The sequence below is a fragment of the Poromitra crassiceps genome (genome assembly GCF_964638095.1).
Source record: "Poromitra crassiceps genome assembly, chromosome: 11".
Lineage (NCBI taxonomy): Eukaryota > Metazoa > Chordata > Actinopteri > Beryciformes > Melamphaidae > Poromitra > Poromitra crassiceps.
In genome coordinates, this window is record NC_139643.1 from 49548028 (window position 1) to 49566980 (window position 18953).

Below are 18953 nucleotides of genomic sequence, written 5' to 3' on the forward strand. Positions count from 1 at the left end.
CTTTCAGCTTCATTATGTCAACTTTGTACTCATGTATCTGTTATGACTTTAGATGGAATGTATTATAATATACAGCAGCGGTTTTCAAAGTAGTGTGGGGCGCGCCTCCCCTGGTGGGCGCGAGACAACTTCAGTACATTCTTCAGTATTCTAAACTATTCAACTAAACTGGTCACTGGTGCCCCCGAGTGGTGATCAAATGTCAGTGCATTATTCAGAGAGGAGGAAGACAGGAGGGAGACATACAGGGGTTAGAAGTTGATGGTTGGCCTCATCGGTAAAAAACAAAACAAGGGCAACTTGGGCCCAGGACCACGTGCGTCATCATGTAGCAACCAGGCAACCTCATGCAACTCAAGCCCATTCGAGGAAACGACATCTTTTCAACAGCCCAAGTTTGGCACTGATGACATCATCGCTGATGACATCATCACGGTTATCCATTCCTGACTGAGTCCTGACTCACCCCAAAACGTCTTCTCTTGACCACGTGGTAAAAATACACACTATATGATGTGAAAATGCACAGCTTCTAGTTAGTAATGACTTGGCCAGAGAATGCGCATGTGTTAAGAAGATGCATTCTGTACCGGTATATCCAGTTATTAAGCTGTCAGATCAAGAGCGCTGTAGGACATACAGTAACGAGGGGTTGTTTTAACAACCCCCCCCCCCCCCCCCATATGCTCTGCTGACAGGGTGATTTACACTACCGTGGAATCTCCACAGGTTTGTCATTCCACTCGTTCCACTAAGACCACCACCCAGCCTCTGGACTCACATGTTCCCCTGCTAAGCGTTTACTATTCCTCGTGACTCCGGCACACAGGAACCCCTGCAGGACAGGTGGGGCTCCTGCACACAGTCAGGAACCCTGCAGGACAGGTGGGGCTGCTAACTGCCTGTTCATCTTTCAGTGCGCATCAGCATGCCCGTCCATCAGGACCTCTGTTCTTCGGAGGGGAGGAGGCCGGGGCTTAAGTTGTGCGGTGACAGGTTATGAAATAACACCCACTGTGACTAAATAAATATTGAAATATTTTTGAATGATGAGCAAGCACGCGCAGCATGTTGATGATACTGATTATCATAATGATAACTATAAGAAAAAATATATATATATATATCGTTTCACACATCGGGGGGGGCGTCAACTCATCCACCACACAGAAGTGTAGCACCCACCTGGGTGATGCACGGCAGCCAGTTTGCACCAGAATGCTCACCACACATCAGCTGTCACAGTGGAGAGTAGAAGACTGAAAGTGGCAATTAAGGATCCAGGGATGATTAGGTGGTCATGATTGAAGGAAGGCCTGTGTGGGAATTCAGCCAGGGCACCGGGGTTACACCCCCTGCTACACACCTGTTCACTCATTATACGGAAATTACATAACTATTATATTTCAATTCACCATTACCTTACACACTTTTAACCTCTATGTAGAGTATGTAGTGTTTGCTGCCATCTTGTGGTTGTAGCAAAGTATAAAATATATATAAATATTATATACTTCTATATATAAAAGTGACTACAACACAACATGCAGCAGCCAGACACCATTATCTGCTACTGTAGTCTGTACATCTAGGTAGACTAGGCATCGATTCCTAGGCTCGCCCGCTGCACGGGCTCGCAGCCCTGCAGCTCGCGTGGCCTCGCCTGCCCCATTAGCGCACGCACAATGTCTCCCTCTCTCTCTCTCTCCCTCAGTCTCTCTCCTTCTCCCTCAGTCTCTCTCCCTCAGTATGACATAGGCATTGTGACGCACAATGATGTCACAATGCCTATATGACATCACTGATGACATGATCAGTGATGTCATCAGTGACATCACTGAACTATAGCCTTGTGTGTGAGTCTCCCTCTCCTCTCTCCCTCAGTCGCTCTTGTCTCCCTCAAGCCGTTTTCCCACATGCGTACCGGAAAATTACCTGTAAGTCAATATCGGACATTTCCCTTCACACTTCGGCTCTCGCATATGGGAATCTAGCAGCCAAATTGCCTGTATGTTGGGGGGCGGGGCGGCACTGCAGAGCGGGTGGGGAGTGACGTGTCGGCAAAACTCTTGATGGTGAAATAAGTTTGCTTGTTTATCCGTTCACCTGCATCGCGTTGAAGCACTTTTTACAGACTGGCTTCGTTTGATGTGTCCGGGCTTGCCTTCGCTGTAGGCAACGTAAGCAAAATACTTCCACATTTCGCTTCGTGCATTTGCTTCGTCTGTGTCCCTGTCGGGCTGTGCCTGTGACTGAAGGAGGAGGACTGAACGACTGTGGCCAGAGAGCGAGCAGGCAGCAGAGAGGAGAGATCACAAGATCATTTCGCCAGCTTGCTTTAATGTGCGCGAATGATTAGATTATGCCCGCTGGAACATTAAGCAACGTGTGTACACCTCGCCCATGCCGGCAAATGACTGGACCCGTTGAACACTTGCGCCTGTTATCGCGCATACCGCTCTTCTGACTGGCTCGAAACTGGTGAAATGTCCGCGATGACGGGGTCGCGCTTATACCGGCACGACAACTTTCACACATGCAGGCATTAGACCACGTTCCGGTCATTTAGCGGTACAAAGCGCATGTGGGAAAACGGCTTCAGTCTCTCTCCCCCTCCCTCAGACTCCCCCCCTCTCTCCTCTCTCTCCCTGCCTATGTATGACATCACTGATGACATCACTGATGACATCATCACTGATGACATCATTGATGACATCATCAGTGATGTCATCATTGATGACATCATCAGTGATGTCATCAGTGACATCACCTATAGCCTTGTTTGTGTGAGTACATTTATGACATCACTAATTATGTCATCAGTGAAACAGAGAAACAGACAGACATACTGAGTCCATCCTATACCATATAAAACTGACACCAATGCTCTAAAGTCAAAGTGAGTTAAATACCAAATGCATCATTATTGTTACATAACCTGCTACACAGCAAATTGTATGCCATTACCATTATAGGAAGTAGATATGATTATATAGCCAGGTTAAGGAAAGTTCAAAAACATTAAAAAAAAAAGTGATACACAAATGTCAGATTCCACTGAGGTCAGATATAAAAGTTGCTGCATTAAAACTGGATGGGTGACAAGTGCGTGCCACACATTCTCAGGAATTATGCTCTTAAGAAAACTTTGATTATTCTGTTAGGCTCTATCACTTTAATCATCTCACATCAACAAAGGAAGCTAAGCTCTTTGCGACACTTTCCTTTCAATCATGTCAAATGATCGAGGTGTGTGGTTACAACCAGCAAACTCATCCATTGTATGCAAAACGTTTATGCTGCCAACCAAACCTTAAGCCACAGAAACATTTTGGAGCAACTTTTCCCCGAAAGCAATTAAAGTGGTTGATCAAAGATCAGATACACGGAACATAAATATGGCATCATAATACAGGGACATTTGAGCCGCCTGCATGTGTTGGTGACATGATTTGCATAAAAGGTAAACTAATGTTGTGGTTGATGAGTAGAACTTGGTTAAATTATTAATAATAACATTCTTCTAACATTTCTTTAGGGATTTTTTTTTGTACTTATCTCCAGTCAATCGTGGATTCAAATAATATCCACAGTATGATTACAAACCGCTATGGCATCCCTGTATGATGAAATGATAGTTCAGACTTATGATGGACTTGTGACTTATAATGCAGAATGGGCTCAACGTGATCAAGCTTTACTGCTCGTATGCTTCGTGCTACATCTCCATACTGTGCAGTATTCTGGATGAAGAGCAGTGATCTGTGGACTGCACGTTCTCCTTCAACTGATCAACCTAAGCTGGCTCGCCAGGGCTGAAATTGGGTTCGCCTGGGTTCCATCAGTGAACACGTCTCCAAGTGCATCAGAAACCTTTTGACAGTTGAGCACACCCACACAGCACTGTTGGAAAACAAGCCTGCTCGTCCTGTACTGACCTTCATAGCACTGTAAGGAGTTGTTGAGTCTTCACACAGTTCAGTGCCTTTTATCAGATAAGGCCAAGGTGGGTTGAGACGACCGTCTGTTGTCTCTGGGTGTGTTCTGCTATCATACATGTAAATCACGTTACATTACCACAATAGCAATACCAGTTTATATGAGGCTAACTTAGCCCTTAGGCTATAGAATAGTTCAAGCCAGCAACAGCTACAGAGGCTGTTGTACAACTAACAGCCATTCCTATCTCAGCCAAACTTGACCTTGTACACTTTCTCCTACTGCTGCCTGAGCACGCATGTAAACCGACTGCCATCACCTGCACACGCAGTACAGGACGATATATATAGAGATATATATATATTCACACCGCACCCTGTAAACATCCATGAGACAGACTTTATGTTCAACTTTAAAATCCAGTTTCAAAAAGCAAACTTTGCAGCCCTGGCTGGCTGGGATGGGGATTAAAAATAAACTCGTTTTTGTAGGAGATAAAACGTTGTCACTTACCCCTGAGGCGGGTTAGGATGAGCTGTTGGCGTATGGCTCTCTCTCTCGGAGTGTGTCCCTGCAGCGTGTGCGTCGGCACGGTGTGTCCCTTCGTCTATGACTGACAGCTCGACTGCCACCTGTTCTGCGCTCGCAATAACAGCATCCGCCCACTCGCTCCTCTGCGCGGCCCTATTGTGCTCAGTCTCTCTTCTGCCATCCGACGATGGCAGCTGAGCAGAGTGCCTCTCCTCGCCGTTTGCGTCCGGGAAGCTCGACTTGCCACTTACTATTGTAGCAGAGCTACTGTTGGTTTGTACGCCGCTCTCTACTTCAGCAGTCAGTACGACTGGCTCGTCTGCTTCTCTGGATAGCTCTGTTTTCTGTCTGACTTCAGTGAGACTGTGTGGGGTCGTGGCTTCCCTCTCTGCGTTACAGGAGGTATCGCGTACATGTTCGCTACTCCCGGTGTCTTTGTGTGCGTCTGTCGGCCGGCCTGGGAGCTGTGTCTGTCCTGGGGGCTGTGTCTGTCCTGGGAGCTGTGTCTGTCCTGGGGGCTGTGTCTGTCCTGGGGGCTGTGTCTGTCCTGGGGGCTGTGTCTGTCCTGGGAGCTGTGTCTGTCCTGCGGGCTGTGTCTGTCCTGTGAGCTGTGTCTGTCCTGGGGGCTGTGTCTGTCCTGGGGGCTGTGTCTGTCCTGCGGGCTGTGTCTGTCCTGGGAGCTGTGTCTGTCCTGGGAGCTGTGTCTGTCCTGGGAGCTGTGTCTGTCCTGCGGGCTGTGTCTGTCCTGGGGGCTGTGTCTGTCCTGGGAGCTGTGTCTGTCCGCTGCGACGGTCTTCCGTCTGACTGGGTGCGGTCGCGGTCCAGTTTCCCCCCGGCGACGACCCCTCCCCCTGCCCATGTGGCTTACTGGAGGACAGAGCAGACTCGCATTCCAGCAGCGCGTTCACCTGCTGAACCGGTGTGGCCAGTAAGTCCTTTCTCTCCTCCTCCCCCTCTTCTTTCATCTGTGGCCGTGATGCCATTGTTGATTCTTTCTCCTCCTGCCTCCTTCCATCATCTCTGTTGGCCGTCTTCTCCTGCTGTGGAATCTCCGCAGGCACCTCTTTCATCTCAGCCACCACAGAAGAAGACAGTGACGTTTCCAGTCTCTCGTCCACCGTGTACATCTCTTCATCTCCACTCTCCTCCTCGTTGTCCTCTTTAGCACTGTAGTAGTCATCCAGGGCACTGGTGTCACCCGATCCTACACTAAGATATACTGGGCTATGAGGAAAATCATACCCGTCGCTCTGTCCAGGAGGAACAGAAAAAGTCACCTCCTTCAATCTTTCGAATGGCCCTTGGCTCTCGTGACCCTTCGCTGTAGTCATCGTTTCAGGCGCTTGAGAGGGACCGTCAGGAGGCGCACTCGTCGGTGGTGTCGCGGTGTCGGTAACCGTGACAAAGACTGCGCTCCATTTGGAATCAGCGATCTGCGTTTCTGTCCATGGGGACCACCTCACACAGTCAGAACTGGGAGGAGCAGCGTTTTGAACCTCAGGGACTGAAGCGACTGGTTCTGGAACGGGGTCAAATCTGTCGGGAGTCCTGCCTGAACGAGAGGTCCACTTATCGGAGTCATCATCAATGTCTCGGCCGACTGGTTCAGAGGGTAAGTGGAGGGCGGAGGGTGGCTTGGCGTGGGGCGAGGCCAGGTCTGTTTGAGCCGCGTAGGAAAGCTGCTCAGGGGCAGGAGCGGTGGGCATTTGGGTGAAGCCTACAGGGAGGGGAGACTCATAGAGAACATTGAACGCATCTTTCTCAGACACAGTAGCAGTGGTGGTGGAGCCCTCGGTAGGAGAGCTTCTCCCTCTCTTAGTCATGTTGGCATCTATCTTAGTAGAACCGGATTCGGCGTAATCCAATCTGGCTGCAGTGGCGTCGGACTCAAACGGCGTTGACAGGCAAGGCTCGGTGATATCAGCTTCTGTGTGACGTTCGTTCGGGTTTTCAACTGAGCTGGTGTCCGCATGGATTCTCTCCGTAAGGCCAGAGCTTCCAGAGATGGAAGACAGAATCTCAGACGCAAAACTCTGAGGGAAGAGCGACTCGTACAAAGAGCCGTACGCATCCGACGTACTGGGGGAAGGAACGCCGTCGTCAACGGCGGTTTCGGGAACAGACGCTTCGACGCGAGAAATCGAGACTCCGTTATGAGGAGTAGCCGAATCTGTGTGGAGAGCCGAGGTGTCTGCGTGAGCGTCGGGTGGAGACTCAGTAGTAATGGTGTTGATTTTGGGGTCAACAGTTGCTACTGTACTGCGGTCAACTATCTCATGGACATCATCATCATCAGACCGGCCGTTGCTTACAGAGATGGACTCCGGCACTGCTGCTTTGCGGTCTGAGGCGCCGAGCGGCGTCGGAGGCGGGCTAGCACCCTCGGCGTCAGCGGCAGAAACGGCCTCCGCTCGACTTCCGGCGCCAGACGTGTCGTCATGGCGATGGGATGGCTTATTATGACGACGAGCGATACTCTCTCTCTCCTCCGAAGAAATCGGCGTCATGGGCTCGTCCCACTGCAGCTCAGGAATGGTCGCGATTGGCGCTCTTCTTTCTTCCTTGGCCACGTCAAAGGGACCGGAGCCGTCCATCACGGGTTCCTGGGATTCTGGTTGGTTGTCGAGAGCGACAGGCGATTGTGATTGGTCGGTGGAGAAGATGAACGGTGAGTGGTTCGTGGCTACGGGCGGAGGAGATGGGATGTCAAACGCAGTGCTGCTGTCTAGCTCCGGTTGAGACATCACTGTCTTCTTAGCCTGATCCAACTCCGATAGGCTGAGGTCCAGAGGCTCCTGAGCAATGACAATGAACAATGACTTCAATAATTTACTTTTTCCATTTTTTGAGAGTAATAGTCTTTTTGATACAGATAAACCAGAAAGTCTAAGTGATGACAGACATTTGTAGACCAAATTAAAATAAGACAGGTTGATGGAGGATTGTATAAATTCTGTCAACACAAAAGCGACGTTTGAACAAAGTGCACTTTGTGAAGGGAGCTACGGTACCTCCTCTCGCTCCTTAATGCTCGTGGTGCTCGTGGAGAAGCTCTCTTCAGCCTTCCTCTTCTTCTTCTTCCGAAAACCAAAGGTGAAGGAACCAAACTTTTTGGGTTTACGGAGATCCATCTCTGAGTAGCTCAAGTCTTTGACCTGAGAGGAGAGGGAGGAACGAGGGGATGGAGAGATAAGGGGACAGAGAGACAGAGAGAGAGAGAGAGAGGTTAACTCTGAACATCGAAAGCCAGAAGTAGTAAAAAAAATATGAAAGCACTTGGCGTAAAATGTATTTATTATACTGTAAGTGTGAGAGAGTAAGTCTCATGGCTCATTATACTGTACTATCAATTTGCACACACACACACACACACACACACACACACGACTTGTGGACCTGAAACACCCTGCCTTCATTGCAAGGAGCAGCTTCACCCTGAAAGATTTTCACGAGGTACTGTACTATTAAGTAAGTAACTAAGTATGTAAGTAAGGTAAGTAGTTAAGTATGTTAACTAAGATATCTTAATTCACCCTCAAAACTTCTTGCTGAGTGCCATGAAGTATTGAGGGGAAAATAATCATATCTTTTACCAAGCCTTTCAAACCACTCCATGGTACAGTACAGTACTCACCAAGAGGTTTTGAGGGTGAAATCACTAAGTTTCAAGAGGAAGTCGAGCCTGCACACTGTCTCCCAGTACATGTATTGTATTAACGTTTCGATCGTTCTTGCGATCTTCATCAGCATGAAGCAGGAACTAACAGAGCAGCCATATAAATAGGTCAAATCTTACCGCCAATTTGGCAGAGAGAGAAACGGGTCAGGTGAGTTCAAATCGACCAATTATGCAAATACAACCACATGACAAATATCAGTACGTGCATCTCACTTCAAACATACGAATAATGAACTGAAGCAAACAATCCCAAGAAGGACACTTAAATAACTAAATTCAAATATTAATATACTTTATACCTCCGTGTAGGAAATGTATAAGGCGGAGCTAAGAAACAGCAAACAACAAAATGCTCCTCCTATACCCACATTTGAAAACAGGAGACACAAGAGGCCCCCAGAAAATACTATACTCGGAAACGGAACAGAGTGCACTTGCGTCATCAACTATGCCTGGAGTGTATCCTCTCCCGTGTGTTGCCTATGTGGTTCGGAACGGTTGGCTTTCACACTCGCAAGTGTTCCGTGCCCCTAACACGCCAAAGTGCTCCCAAGAGTGGATCCTGTCACGGGTTCCCTGTTGCGCGCCCGGGCGCAGAACGGAACGGAACGCAACGTTCACACTCATGAAACGTTCCGAAACTGGGGTCAATTTGGGGACAAGTGTGCTCAGGAACGGTACCGGGGCGCCAGTGTGAAAGCACCCTGAATCATTTACTATGATGTAGCCTATTGGTATACCATAAATACATATTTAAAAGATGATATCAAAGAAGGTGGGTAAAGTGAATTTAAGCAGGTTTATCTTCACAACTCTAATGTTACTGCCTGCTAACAAAATAGCAAGCGTCACAACTTTTAACTTTACAGCGAGGAGAAAGAAACACGTGTGTGTGTGTGTGTGTGTGTGTGTGTGTGTGTGTGTGTGTGTGTGTGTGTGCGTGCGCGCGTGCGCGCGTGTTTTGTTGAGCTTCAGTGACAAATGGAGAATGGCTGTCTGTCATTGTTATCTTATCTGTCAGTTTTGCACCATGGGTGTGCCAGTAGGAATTCGTCCATTGAGAGTTTGGAAGGTATGAAAAGCAAAGACAACAATGCGAGTGGAATGTGAGTTGGGTCTACTCTACAGTGGACGGACAGGGTAACTCTGTTGTGTGAAGGAGCAGCAATAATCCAGAGATGTTTTCACTTTCAGTACACCTTGTGTAAGCCTGTGTACACATACTACTGCACATGATCACTAGCATACAGCAAAGGGACAGAGATTAACACACGCGCTGCAGGTAGCCGGAGGCCCGTGGTAAGCTAGGGGTGCGGGTGGGGGTGGGGGGGGGGGGTTCGATAAACAGCCAATCAAAACACTGATAAGAAGGCTAAACGAGGGATGGGCCGAGCAGCATTTTGGTAAACAAACCGCGTCACTGGGTGGAACCCTATGGAGCCTGAGTTTGAGCGTCTGACTCTAGCCGGCTGACCGTGTTTACAATTTAAAAACAGCGACAGTTCACACAACTTTAACACGACATGCATATATTATACATCAAACTCTTGAGCTAATTCTGCTCTCACTCAGAATGTCAAAATATAAGCAATGTGATGTATACTTTTTGAGATATTAACGTTTGTTTGGCACAACTCATAATAGTTCACTGCCGCGGGGTTACGCATTCTTTGGTGGCAGTGACGTCACGCTGATTCGTCCTATTAATGCACTGATGGCTCTCTTCCTATTCTCCGAGACAGCCAGAAAGTAGCCAGCCAGTGCAGACGAAAACCTGATACAACACATCTGAATTGATATTATCCAGCTAGAAAACGATACAAAATAAGATAATAAGATACAATGAATGAATGACACTCCCCACTTGATGCAGTCTGCAGCAAGAGAGAGAAAAGGAAAAACAATGACATTAAAGTTTAATCTGTCATTGTTTAATCATTAAACATAACCAATCCAGCTAGCTTGTTGTAGTGAAAAAAGTGTTGCATGAGACTTGAGTATTTTTGAATTGCTTTGTGTAAATGTCAAGTTGCATGAATGAACATTATGTTTCATGCAATTTGCAACCTGCAACTAGTTGCCTGAAAGTTCCACCGTGTCAAGCCAGCCTAACATAATGCACCATCCCATGTTTGTCTGAATAAACTGAATCACAGTTTAAGAAGCAAAACATGCAGGAGGATTCTCAGTGTTTTCCCCTGTCAGCTATCTTAAGAGGTGTGACAGCTACAAACCTGTCAGATCAGAACTGAATATCACAGAGACACTGCTCCATAGTAATTTACTGGCACCCTCTGCTGGAGACATATCGTATATTCACTTGTCACCCATGCACAGAATACAGTACACATTCTAAACACTATACATTATAAACCAGTGCTGACCAATTTGGGGCCCGCGGGCCAAGTTTGTTTTGGCCCGCCAGTGGCCGCCACGGATTTTTTTTTTTTTTCCCCGATTTTCTTTTATCCAGAATGCAACTCGGGCAAGTTATCAGATATCTGCACTGATTGCAAAGGGTGGATGAGCTTTTTCATGTGGTGACTTTGTGAAACAGTGTCTGAATGTGGCTGCGGATACTGTGTTCACTCCTGAGATTGCAATAAAGCTGATTTTCAAAGTACCTTGAGGATTTTTCAAGTTGTGAATTAAGTCAAATTTCTCTCTTGATTACAAAGGTGGAAAATACAACAGTTTTTAACGGGGTGTTTACTGATTAAATGTTTAAGCTCCCCACAAATGCAGATGTTTTTTTTAATATATATAACCAATTGCAAATTATTACAATTACCAAACAGATAAAAAGTAGATTATTATATTGAAATGTTATTTTAGATTTAGAATGTAAATTTTCTATAAAACACAATACATTTTAATGTAATTCCACAACGTTTATTTTTGGCCCTCGGCCCTCCACCCAAATTGAGTTTTGGCCCTTCATGGGAAAGAATTTGGCCACCCCTGTTCTAAACAGTATACATTGTGAAATCAAACTGTGAGCAAATTTATGAGAAAACAAGACTACAGCACATTGAGAATTTTTTTTCCATAATTTATAAGTAAGAATCAGGAGTCCTCCATTTGATACAATTTTGTCCTAGGGTCCATCTGATAAGATCTTTTATTTTTAGATGTTCTGTTACAGAAAGTGTATGAAACCCATGACCAAAATAGTCGTACAGTATGTCACTGTGTTACTTATGGATGGAATTATAGTGAAAAGATGTTTTTGCTGGGGACCCCGTGGAACCCCCTCAAGGATCCCTGGGGGTCCCCGGACCCTACTTTGAGAACCACCGTTGTAGAAATATATTATGTGAGAGTGTGCTTGCATGTGCAAAGATGGGCCACGGTTATGTAAGCAGGCGCCCAAGGGAGAAGATGAGGATCTACAGGCGGAAAGTGGAATGCATGAACCGTTAAACAGAAGATGTCAAAATTCATCAGGAGAACCATCGGATTTCTTTTTTTCCCACATTCAAAAATTAGCCCCCAAACAATCTGCCTGTTCAGACAAGCCTCTGATGACTATAGAGGAGCTGGGAACCTAAAGACCTGTCTTGCCTTCAGTCAGCAACAGAGAGACCGTGAGAGACAAGAGATATCATCTACTAACGCACTGACATCTACTACTACAAGAAGACCCTTGGTTTGCCGTAAGATAAAAGTATCAGTAATAAAATAAAGTTGTGGCATAACTACACGCTGTTTTAAGCTGAAATCTGCACTGTAGCTACGTTGCTACAGTGTGGAGCACCACTTCTTGGATCACCTGGCTATAGTGCAGATTTCAGCTAAAAACAGGGTGTAAATTACGTCTTTTCAAGTCAACTTGGCATCATCAGGGCTTGTGGAGACTTGGCTTATGCCAGGTGAGCAGTATGGAAGTATTAAATTGTTGTTTTTCACATTTTTGTGACCCTGTTCACACTCAGCAGACCGCTCCACTCACCTGACGTGGTCTCCATTTCTCCAAACTGGGACCGCGTCGGCATAAGAAAAAGAGTCCAAACTATCCCTGTGATACATCTACAGTATACATACAAGCACAATAACTGACCGGACATAAGCTAGGTTCCAAACTGTTGCCTAGCAACACGATGCTGTGAAAACCATCTATAAAGTACACAGTGTACCTGGTAGTACATGACCTCAGGCCAAGGCATCTTTAGGAGCCACTTTTCAATTCAGAATACATCCAATCCACCAAGCAAGTTGATTACAATAAAATCTCAGGTTTTATACTGTAAGTGACTCACAATGTTTACTACGGTCCTCCACAGACTTTGTGTGCATAATTTGCAATCACACCTGTGATGATGTGAGGATGTCATCCAGGTGAAATGGCGTGAAACTAGGGAGTCCCTTTACTGAAGCTTCCTCGTGTAGGACAAAACGCAGTGGACGACGTTCTCGTCAGTATATTTGGGATCAAACCTGGTCAACTCCCTGTCGTCATTTGCATCTCTCCTTTCAAATCTTTCAAACTTGACTCCATGGTCTGAATAAAGAAACATGGTGGACTGACTTACTAGTTTTCATCAATACCCTGTAAACAGACAAGAGGTCAAACAAACCACAAACAACTTTCAGACGTCCATGACCGACCTTTGACCTGGGTGCTGTGGCGTAGAGAGACGACCTCTTGCTGTCCGGGCTGCTGCTGTCAGGCCAGCCGTCTCCGTCAGGTGATGCAGCACTGAGGGACACACAATCACAATGTCGAATTAATCGAAGCTTATTAAAGCAGGTTTCAGGAGCAGGGCCACACCTCCTACAGCTCCGCCTCCCCAGCTGCGACCAATCTAATTTACCTACAGTATATACACTGACCTAATACTCTAACCCAGTGCTTCCCAAACTGTGGTCCGGGGACCACTGGTGGTCCGCGAGGTTCCACCTGGTGGTACTCAAGAGCCTTGCTGATGTATGGTTAAATCAGTGATTTCTTTTGAATGGAGAAAAAAGTTGGTAGCCACAGTGGGAGGTGGTACTTGGGAAATTTCCACATGGGGTCTGTTGTAGCCCGGGCACTGCGGCTGATCCCCACGAAGCCTCCCCTCATCGCGTACATTCAATCAACTGTCATTCATTTCTGCACATTCGATGGTCTTTGATCACCCGCTTATTGTAATAAATCTGTTCAACCTTCCTGGTTGATGTGTGGTCCGTGCACTGAACCAAAGTGGTTGATGCTGTGGGCCTAGCTAGTGAATGCTCCAGTATGTGTTTCCTCTCTTTTTTATGCTTTTAACTATTTCTAATCTTTGAATCAACCTGAAAATAAATATATCTCCCATAAGCTTTATGGTGTTGCTGTTGGTCTGGTCAAATATGTTACAGTGCAGGGTTTTTATTTCAGAGGAATTTTTGGCGCCGCCCAAATGATTAATTAAAACATCCCACTAAATTGTGAGGGACATTACGTTATTCTTTGATTTTGGGTTGCGAGAAAAATCTCATGACTATAGTTGTGTTTCCATTACACTCATAAATGCGCAAAATCTAAATATCGCAATAGAAATTGGGTAATGGAAACACGTAAATTTCGAAAAACCTCCCAAATATCGCAAAACGTTTTTGCGCTCTCATGAGGTGGTTTTTCAGACGTGTCGATATAGCAGTTTATCGCAAAAGTGTAATGGAAACAGTTTTTTCGCATTAGCACGTCATGTGACCCATTCTGCTTTGGAAAAGCAGCGAAAAATGAGGAAGAAACGGTTCGATAAGCCGTGGCAAAACCTCCGCAGCAATGGAAAACTTTGAAGCAACGCTAGCAGAAAGACGAGTGTTATGCAAAATAAATATAAAATAGATAATGTTTAATGGCAGAAATCGGTCCATGGTGACAGGCTGCCTGTGTGCGCGCATTTGGCACAGCGCTAGATGGGGATGAAAAGCAAGCACACACCGGTGCGGTGCGTGCTCCTGACTGAAGTGAATACAGTGACTGTGAGTAATACATTACACACGTTTCAGGTGCAGTGTTATAATTATAATAGCTACACAACATTGTGATTATTGACCAAATCAGCCTTTTCCCCCCTCCATCTCTAAATCGGACCAGTTGTAGGCTATTAGGCTATTAGGCTTTTTTCCTCTGCCTGTCGCGCTCACTGCATTCACCGCAGCCAGCAACATTTTGCGACTCATTTTATTTTGAATTGATAATCAGGCTCGTTTATATGTGTTGTAACTTCATGTTGTGATTTGCATTGACCATTGGTTGGATTTGAGCATGCAGGGGACGGGATATGGGGCAGATCCACTGTGGCAGGCAGCTGCTGGTAGGCTAATGGGAATTGGGAATTGCGTTCAGGTGTGCGCTCCGTCAGACCAAACAAAACTTCAATGGAAACGCCTACAAGTCGCAATTGTACATTGTCGAAGTTGTAGAAATATCGCAATTATTTTGCGAAAAACTGTAATGGAAACACAGCTAATGACTGATACATTTGAGTTCAGGACAACCCTGCCCGCATATTAACCCAAAGTCAATTTTTTTTACCTGATCATTTTAGAGAATTTCAAAGTTAAAGGCCCACATTTTTATGGTCAAATGACTTTAAGTCTGAAACTTGGGGTGTTTTAAAAACACATTGCTCCATAAGTTCAGTCTTTACGTGGACTGATCATGCTTACTGTCGTGTTTAGTCACCCCCCCATCCCCCCAAAGGCCCATTCAGAGGCAGGAAAAACCCTGAAGTGAACCAGATCATCTACTGTAGTGTAAATGTGAACGGAGATGGTCCGTCTTCCACATGTACAAAGTGGGAGTAGCACTGAAGACCGAAGAGTGAAATGGATATCAGTAGGGGTGCTAACAATGCTAAGCTAGTTTGCGTGACCTATCTGGGGAGTATGGGATGTCTGGGGCAAAGAGCTTTGTAAACACTGATTTCCAAGGTTTTCAGCTCATATAGCCACGAGGCAGTGCTAGAGGACAACAATCATCTCTGAATCTCACCCTGTTTGCTCAGAGTCAGTATAAATCAATGTCTTTAAGAAAACACAAAAGAGAATGTCACCTGGCCGAATAGAGAGCAATGAATCAATGCTTTGGGAATGTTGTACATAGAACAGGCTGAACAGAGAGTGACTGTGTTTTTTAACACATTCACTGCCAGCCGTTTTTCAATACTGTAGTTAGCTTCTGCCAGAGGTTTTTTTTGAGGATTCTGGCTCATCTTTCAAGAGCCGAGGATTCGTTTCTGTTAGGATTTTGTGAACACACAATATCTCAAAAGAACTAATATAATGTGTGCTTTCTCTGTCTAAAAGAGTTAGTTTGTAGAGTTAGTAGTTATGTAAGCATTAGCAGTTGAATACAGCATGGTTTCAGCGTCTGAAAAATTATTCTGAGATAAACGGCTTTTTGTGAAATTCGATAGAACAGTCACTTTAACCATTCATTTTTGGCATCAGTAAGACGTCAGACATCTAAACAATAGTTTTGAACAGTAATTTCCTCCATAACAGCAGGAAACACCCCTCTCCTTCAAACTCCTCCCTCCGTGTGTGTTCTTCTTGGCTGCAGCGGGCGTGTCACAAGCTCGTTTCTGTTGCTGCTGTAACCTTGCGTCACCAGGCTCACTGCTTTTCTGCTGCTGTGCCTGTCTGCTGGCGGCCGCTGGCCAAGTCTGGTGGGCTTGCTCGTTTCTTGGGGTTCTGAGAGCTTTGATGAAGCTTTTGCGATTCTGGTCTTATTTATGCTGCGTGTTTCAAAGTGTGTTCCACCCGTAATCTATTATGCAAATTTGCAAAACCCCACCGCCAGCTCCCAAGCGCGAAAGCGTTTTCGCCAATCCATTTTCATGAGAATGGCTTCCTCACACTGCTTTTTGCTTGCCTTCCTCTAGAATGGAGAGCACTGTCGCCACTTAGTGGGTCAGTGGAATGGGTTGTACACGTTCGGTAGCTCCAATATTTTTATAGGAGACGTGGGGGGCATTGATCCACGTAGCACCGTCAAATTTTTTTTTTTTTTTTTTTTGACGTCTCAACTCATCATTGGCAGTCAACCGTTGGATTCTTTTTGACGAGTCAACTCGCCATTGGCAGTGAACGTGTTAAGAATTGAACTTGGTCAGAACAAAATGTTCAGGTGTGCAATCGGGACTTCCGAAGTCGATGAGGTAACCTTGGTTAAAAACTCGCTCGTAAAATGATGTGACGGTCGGTATGTTGAATGTTCATTGAAATAAGAAAAGGATAGAGCCTAAAAACATACATGACCATCAAGCATTTTTCAATGTCTCATTCATTTGCTCACTTTATTGTGAAACAGGAAGTGTAAAGTTCTGGCCTAAATTAATTTGTATGATCTTTGTTCAGTCTCACTAATCATCAGAACTGTTTCCTCCTCATATCCTGCGACTGCAGCTTCTGCAGGACTTTCAACAGAAGGTAAACAGTCAAAAGGGAGGATCCGTTATTAACCTGCTGTCATCACTACAGACAAGAACAGTTGGGTTGGTACAAAGGACTCTTTATACTCAGACACAGACGGCTTTCCTTTGCATAACTGGATGAAACAGCAAGCTAAATGACAAGCCATTAACATTAGATCTCTCAGTCAGAATGTTTCATTGGGTCATAATTTATAGATCACTGCCACATAAGCATAAAGCATCCATGTGTATTAGGGGTGGGGGGGGGGAATCGATACACCATAGTATCGCGATATTTTGCCTGACGATATTGTATCGATATTTGGACGGCAAAGTATCGATATTATTATTATTATTTTTTTTTTTTTGCAGGCCATGCCAGGCCACCGGGTATCTGCCCGAAGCGCCCGATGTTGCAGTCCGCGCCTGCAGTGGCGTATTGAGTCCAGAGAAGCTTAATAATGTAGCCTACAGTATGTGTGGGGCAAAAACAAAACAAAACAAAAAAACACTGCATGTTTTACTTCCGGTGAGGTGAAGGAAAAGGTAGGAAAAGGAGTTAGACAATATATCGAAATATCGCAATATTCAATATATCGCAATACTAGCATATCGCAATATCGCAATACTATCGTATCGTGACTCAAGTATCGTTTTAGTATCGTATCGTGGGCATCTGGTGATTCCCACCCCTGATGTGTATCCACGTGTGCAGCTAGGTGACACACCTTGTTCACCGTGAGTCTTTGGCACCATGGCATGGTTGTGGCTTTAAGCCTATGTAACTTCAGGAGACAGACAGTACTTACGTTGACACTATTGTGAAATCTGACAGGTACAAATTGACACTTGCATACACACACAGGCAGGCACACGCACACAGACACACACACACGCCTGTGTTTGCATACCCTTGGTACTCTGTGTCAAATACAGTAAAGACTAGTATAAACCAGCTTAGCAAATGGCATACAATGTTACTAAATATCACATTGTCTATTGTCTTTCACACTTTGAGCTGCATGATGCCTCATGGACAGTAGCTGATGAGTTGAGTAATGAATGACTGCAGCATGATTACAGAGGCACGCCCCCTACAGGTGATGTGAGGCATGTGTGGAATGAGTCACATCATCACCCCCTACAGGTGATGTCAACTGACTAAGATGCAAACAAATAGGCTAAGTCTTTGTGTAGACTTAGAACCTCAGAGAGAAAAGCCTCTTCTGACTGTCCCCGTGTCCTGTTGAACTTCTGTTAGCTCATAGAGTATAAAGTACGTATTGTACTTTTTCTGGCTGAGCGAGAAGGAAAGGTTGAAGATATGTGTGTTTGTTTGGATTAGAAAGAAGGAAGGAAAGAAACTTGTTAGTGTTCTTTCGAAAGCTACACATTTGCATCTGCATTTACAAATTGGCAAACATTTGCTACAGCCAAACCACATCATTCCTGTATGCAAATGTTGCTAAATACGCAACACCTTAGGCTTTGAACATACAGTAGTCATCATAACTTCGTGGGACGCATAAACGATAACCCAAATACGACTCGTGTGCCAAATGTGTTACAATACTTACATCCACAAACCAAACCACAATGTAAATCACTATGTTCAATCAACAAACATACGTGCAGATTGACAAGTGGCACGTGTATAATTACTGTGATTTGATTGATAGTCTGTTGGAGTTTGTAAGACTTCCCTAACGAGAACCTTGGGGAGATGAAAGACAACTATGTGCACTTACCAGTCAAAAGTTTGGACACATGTCGTCTTTATTTTTTACTGTTTTCCACATTTTTAGAATAATAGTAAAGACATCAACACTATATGAAATAACACAAACTGAATTATGCTGCGACCAAAAAAGTGGTTTTCTTTTGACTGGTAGGTCTGAGGTCACTCTCCTCCACTGTTTTATAGTTGTGTGAAGGCGAAAGATAAAGTGCTCAGTGCTCTTTTTTACAGCATGCAGTAAAGCAGTTATCTAACCAAAGCCTTTTTTTACTGCTGAATACCCACTAGGGCTGTCACTTTTTCCCCAAAATAAAATTCGAACGAACTTTAATTGCCCGAAATTCGTTCGAATATATTCGAAGTTTTTTGGTTAATAAATTTTTTTTTTTTTTTTTTTTTTTTTTTTTCCCCCAGTCCAGCAGCCTGTTGCACCAGCTGAACGTAAGTTCTGTCTTAAGTTAGGGTGTAAAGTCCACACTAACTGCTACGTTCAAACTAGTTAGTTTGACACTAAAGTTGTGTCTTTGTTTGGTTGCACCACGGAGACGTAAGGTACATCTTAACTAGTAGACCCTAAAGTCCATACTAACCAAAATAGTGTCGCAGACAATGACGTGTACAGTATCTGTGACCAATCAGTGAAAAGCACGGTGGAAACGGTGTTTATTTACGGTTG

At 45.1% G+C, this 18953-nt stretch overlaps 1 protein-coding gene across 1 annotated transcript in view; it reads right to left on the minus strand.

Annotated features, from left to right (window-relative positions):
• The window catches only part of crybg2 (crystallin beta-gamma domain containing 2), a gene marked incomplete at its 5' end in the record, with an annotated part of 49216 nt that extends 36002 nt beyond the window's left edge, over nt 1-13214 (minus strand). Inside the window, 4 exons of the mRNA XM_083646073.1 lie at nt 4453-7265; nt 7482-7625; nt 12758-12848; nt 13144-13214. Of these exons, the coding sequence (XP_083502199.1) occupies nt 4453-7265; nt 7482-7625; nt 12758-12848; nt 13144-13214 (3119 nt within the window). The remainder of the gene's footprint in view (nt 1-4452; nt 7266-7481; nt 7626-12757; nt 12849-13143) is intronic.
• Nucleotides 13215-18953: the final 5739 nt, after the last annotated feature.